Source organism: Rhagoletis pomonella, unplaced genomic scaffold (assembly GCF_013731165.1).
Source record: "Rhagoletis pomonella isolate Grant_MI unplaced genomic scaffold, Rhpom_1.0 Rhpom_scaffold_00069, whole genome shotgun sequence".
In the NCBI taxonomy this organism is placed as follows: domain Eukaryota; kingdom Metazoa; phylum Arthropoda; class Insecta; order Diptera; family Tephritidae; genus Rhagoletis; species Rhagoletis pomonella.
Window position 1 is genome coordinate 99,038 of NW_023458623.1, and position 5,011 is coordinate 104,048.

General features: G+C 36.7%; 1 protein-coding gene across 1 annotated transcript; it reads right to left on the reverse strand.

Moving 5' to 3' along the window:
- Positions 1-2,055: 2,055 nt before the first annotated feature.
- Positions 2,056-3,411, reverse strand: LOC118749862. The gene has a single exon (XM_036484642.1). The coding sequence runs from the start codon at positions 3,409-3,411 to the stop codon at positions 2,056-2,058; it is 1,356 nt and encodes a 451-aa protein (XP_036340535.1).
- Between the last annotated feature and the right edge of the window lie 1,600 nt (positions 3,412-5,011).

Genomic DNA, 5,011 nt, shown 5'->3' on the forward strand with positions numbered 1-5,011 from the left:
ATAGTACCGATTTTTTTTTTTGTATGGGGAGTGATGCATATATATTTATTTATTTTATACCCGAGCGCACTTGTGCACAAGGGTATATTAATTTTGTTCACATAACGGTTGTTTGTAACAGCCAAAACGAATCGATATAGATATAGACAAATGTATACATAAATGATCAGGATGAAAAAAGAAATTGATTAAGCCATGTCTGTCTGTCCGTCCGTCTGTCCGTCTGTCCGTCTGTCCGTGTACACGATAACTCGAGCAAAAATTGAGATATCTCAACGAAATTTGGTATGTAGGTTTCTGTTAATCCAAGGTAGTTTGGTGTTGAAAATGGGCGAAATCGGACTGTAACCACGCCCACTCCCCATATAACGGTAATTTCCAGAAATACGAAAACTGCGATATTTTAGTAACTCAAAATTGGTATTTACAATAATTTTCAGACGAAAATAAGAATATTATAAATTTTTTGGAAAATGGGCGTAGCCACGCCCACTTATGGTTATATGTGTATATCTTGGTAATCGCTGCACCAATTTCTTCCAAACTTGGCACAGTTGTTGGCCTTGGTACAGCATACTAAATGGCCGAAAATTTAAAAAATCGGACAATAACCACGCCCATATCCCATATAACGGTAATTTTCGGAAATACGAAAACTGCGATATTTTAGTAACTACTGAAGATTATTCACTCAAAATTAATATTTACAACAATTTTTAGACGAAAACTAAGAATATTATAAATTTTTGGAAAAAGGGCGTAGCCACGCCTACTTATGGTTACATGTGTATATCTTGGTAACCGCTGCACCAATTTCTTCCAAACTTGGCACAGTTGTTGGCCTTGGTACAGCATACTAAATGGCCGAAAATTTAAAAAATCGGACAATAACCACGCCCACATCCCATATAACGGTTATTTAGAGAAATACAAAATCTTCGATAAATCAGTAAATATTAAAGCTAATTTATTCAAAATTGATGCTTGCAACAATTCTTTACCAAGAAATACGTGTATGATAAAATTTTGGAAAATGGGCGTGGCACCGCCCACTTATGATCACATATCGGTAACCGTTCTACCAATTTGTACCAAACTCGATGGTTATTGTGCTTGCCACATAAAAGCAAAACGTTGAAAATTATTGAAATCGGACTAAAATTACTAAATAATTAATTAAAATTTATAAAACTCGGTACGGGAATTGTTTTTGGTTTGGAAAATTTTTGAAATCAGATAATAACCATGTCACTCTACTATACGGGTACTTTTATAAAAATATAATACTACTATACGCATAGCCAAAGCCAAATCGCTTAAAGATAAGACAAATATTTTAAGTAGTACAATTGCATTGCACATCTCACTTGTAAGAAAATGTGTATAGTTAGTTGCGTAATTGATTTATATATCTGACAGAAAATTGTTTCAAAATATGTACATATGTGCATACATACACCTCATTCTAACACTCTAGGAAGTATCAACTGCAGAAACAAATTTTTCAAAAGGTCAAAATATTCAGTCGGCTACCCTGATGTGTATGCAAATTTCTAAATCAGCCGAGTGGCTAAAATGGTATTTGAATATGTACATGGCACATGCATACACATGTATGTATATACTATTTATTTGATAATATCTATGTATGTATGCCAAATAAATAGTTTTACGTTTTTTTGGTTTTTTGTAGCGATCACTTTGTAGAATATATTTTTGGTACACTTGTAGGCTGGTGTGATCTATTATTTAATGGTGCAAATAAAACACTTATTCCACCTTCGTTGCCCAACGTTTCGCTGAAATTTTCAGCATCATCAGGGGCCACTATGTTTATTAAATCCAACAAAGAAATACAACGAAAAAACAAAAGATATTCAAATGAATAATAAAAGTTGGCATACATGTGTTTATAAAAACAAAGACAACAATTATGGACTAATACAAAGAACATATACTCACAATAATATTAAACATTTACTTTAAACTTAATATTAATACATCTACACATAATCAGTACCACTCTCTATGGTAGTCTTGTCATTACTAAATTGTTTATTTTGATATGCATAACATGTAGGCGGCCGCGATGTTGTCCGTATCTTCTTTTTTGTTGATCGTCTTCTCCCTTTTTTCCAATATTCTTAAGCTTTCCAAAGTGTATCTCGTCATTTCCCTCTTTTCCTTGTCAATAATCCTAGTGTTAGTGAAATCAGCTGTGTGGCCGCTGTTTAATATGTGCTGTGATAGGGCTGTGCTGTGTTTTTGTTTCCTTATATCTGTTTGATGTTCGGCTATGCGAACACCTAATGCGCGTTTTGTTGTCCCTATGTACACTTTACCACAGTTTTCGTTCTCTTTGCCCTTACATTTTATTTCATAAACAACGTTGTTTTGTTGCTGTATGTCTAGTGGGCTTTTTGTTCTTGTGTAGATTCTAGCTAACGTGTTATTTGTTTTGTAGGCGAGAGTTATGATTTGTTCCTTTAATGTGCTGTGATCAAAGTTTTCGCTTAGCTTGGGGATGTAAGTGACGCTGTAGTACTTCTTTGGTGTATTTGCTGTTGCTGTGGTCGGCGTTTTATTTTGCTGATTTCCTATTCGCATTGTTTCTTGTTTTATTAGTTCGCGTATCAGGTGATTGGGATAATTGTTGCTTTTCAAAATGCTGTGTATTTTCTCTATGTTGGCTTCGTGAAATTTTTGGTCGCTTATCGTCAGTATTTTGTGTATAAGATTTTTCGCGGTGTTGATTTTATATTTTCTTGGTTGGGAGGAGAGATAATTGATCAGGCGTCCAGACGACGTTGGTTTCGAGTACCAGTTTAGAACAATATTGTTGTTGTTTTTGTGTATACGGACATCAGGGAAAGGTATGCTCGCGTTTTCTTCCATTTCCATGGTAAACTGAAGTTTTGGGTGGTATTTGTTTAGCGTCTCTAGAATTGTATTCACGTCGTTGCGGTTTGTTATTGCAAAAATATCGTCTACATATTTGTTGATGAACTTGATGTCAATGTTGAAGTGTTGTTTCAGCTCCGAGATGGTGTTGTCTAGAAGGTCGTCCATAATGATGTCGGCAATTGTTTGGGTGTATAGTTTGTTATTGCACATGAAGTAGTTATTATCTTTAAGGCAGAAGTCAAGAATTTGTTGGAATTTGTGTTTTGGAATGCTGGTTGTCCGGTGTATCTGGTCCCACTTTTTCATAATAATTTTTGTGGCTAACATTGTCGGTATATTCGTAAACAAGGAGATGACATCGAACGACACTAAAACATCTTCATCACATACACTTATATTCGTTAATCTCTCTTTCACATTAAACGCATTCTTCACATTGTATCTCTCTGAAATCAATGGCTTGAGTATTTCTCCGACATATTTGGATAACTTGTAACAGGGGACCATGACTGACGAAGCAATGGGGCGTAAAGGAACTTGCGGTTTGTGAATTTTCGGCAGGCCATATAGCCTTGGCGCTGCAGCTTACGCCTTCTCAAACGATCGTTGGTTTTCCCAACCAAGCACCGTTTTTTGTTATGGCATTTTGAAAAATGAAAATAAATTAACAAATGTATTGTGTATTCCTTTTGCCTGGGTTATAATGCACGGGGCGGAACGTAACAATTCGTAAGCATCTATTGATTTTAGATCTCCCATACGTTACGTTTCGCCCAGACCATTATAACCACTCGCATTGGTTTCACATACAATAAATAGTTAAGTGACAGTTCACTCCGTCCCGTTACTTCCATTATATCCCAGGTAGTTATGTTCATTTCTTTAAAAAAATACTTGCGAACGAATGTTTTAATCACTTAGCAGGTAGCCTCGTAGTTATTGGTAAAATCATCGCTTGAATGCGGGTTTTCTAGCAGCGGTATGAGTTTCTACCTACTCGAACATGTATTTTATGTATAAAGGATACATGAACCATTTAAAATATTCTCAGTATTTATAATTCACTTAAAATCTGCAGAGTGCATAAGCGGAATGAAAAACTGTGTCAACGAGAAAAATTTCGTGTGCGTTTTTAAAGTAGTGACGTGTTTTTAAAAATTTTAAATTTTGGAAATTGGTCATAAACAATAAAAACATCACAGGCCTGAAAACACCCAACTGCCGAGAAAGCTCCAGGACAATCTTACCACAACTTCTGAGCCAACAAGATAACGGAAGACCCCCATTCGGCAAATCATCGAACAAATAGTTGGAAGCAGAGGTGCAACGAGCGGAGAAACTCTTCATAAGGAAAAATATTTTTAGGTATTTAAGCAATTTAATTTACGTAAGTTTTTATATCTTTTATACTCAACACAGATAAAGTATAATGCCTAGATTAAGACAAAAATCTATGTTATTAAGACGTATCCAAAATAGAAGGCAGATGCAATCTTTTCGGGAAGATAATATACATAGATCAAATGAACAATCCCGAAACACAGCAAATCGGTCTAGACGTCGGTTAGATCCGGAAGTTCGCTCTTCTGAGCAAAGTAGAGATACTCACCAACATAGGTCTCGCCGCGGAAATTCTCAAATTCGCTCAGCCGAGCAAGACAGAAATACCCGAGAGCATATCTCTCGACGCGAGAACCCTCAATATCGCGCTATTGAGCAAAGTAGAGATACTCATCATCGTAGGTCTCGCCGTGGAAATTCTCAAATTCGCTCAGCCGAGCAAGAGAGAAATACCCGAGAGCATAGATCTCGTCGCGAGAACCCTCAATCTCGCGCTATTGAGCAAAGTAGGGATACTCACCAACGTAGGTCTCGACGCGAAAATCCTCAAATTCGCTCAGCCGAACAAGATAGTAATACCAGGGAGCATAGGACTCGACGCGAGAACTCACCAATTCGGTCTTTGGAACAATCTCGCAATACTATAGCTCACAGAATTCTTCGCAGTAGAAATGAGTATAGGGCTTCGGAGCGCTTGCTCGTACGGATAATGAGCGAAGGGAAAATGAGCGTGTTAGGGAAACAGATCGTCGACGGGTTATGAGAC

Coding starts and splice junctions, on each gene's coding strand:
- LOC118749862 (XM_036484642.1), bottom strand. CDS start 3,411: ATGGTCCCCTGTTACAAGTTATCCAAATATGTCGGAGAAATACTCAAG.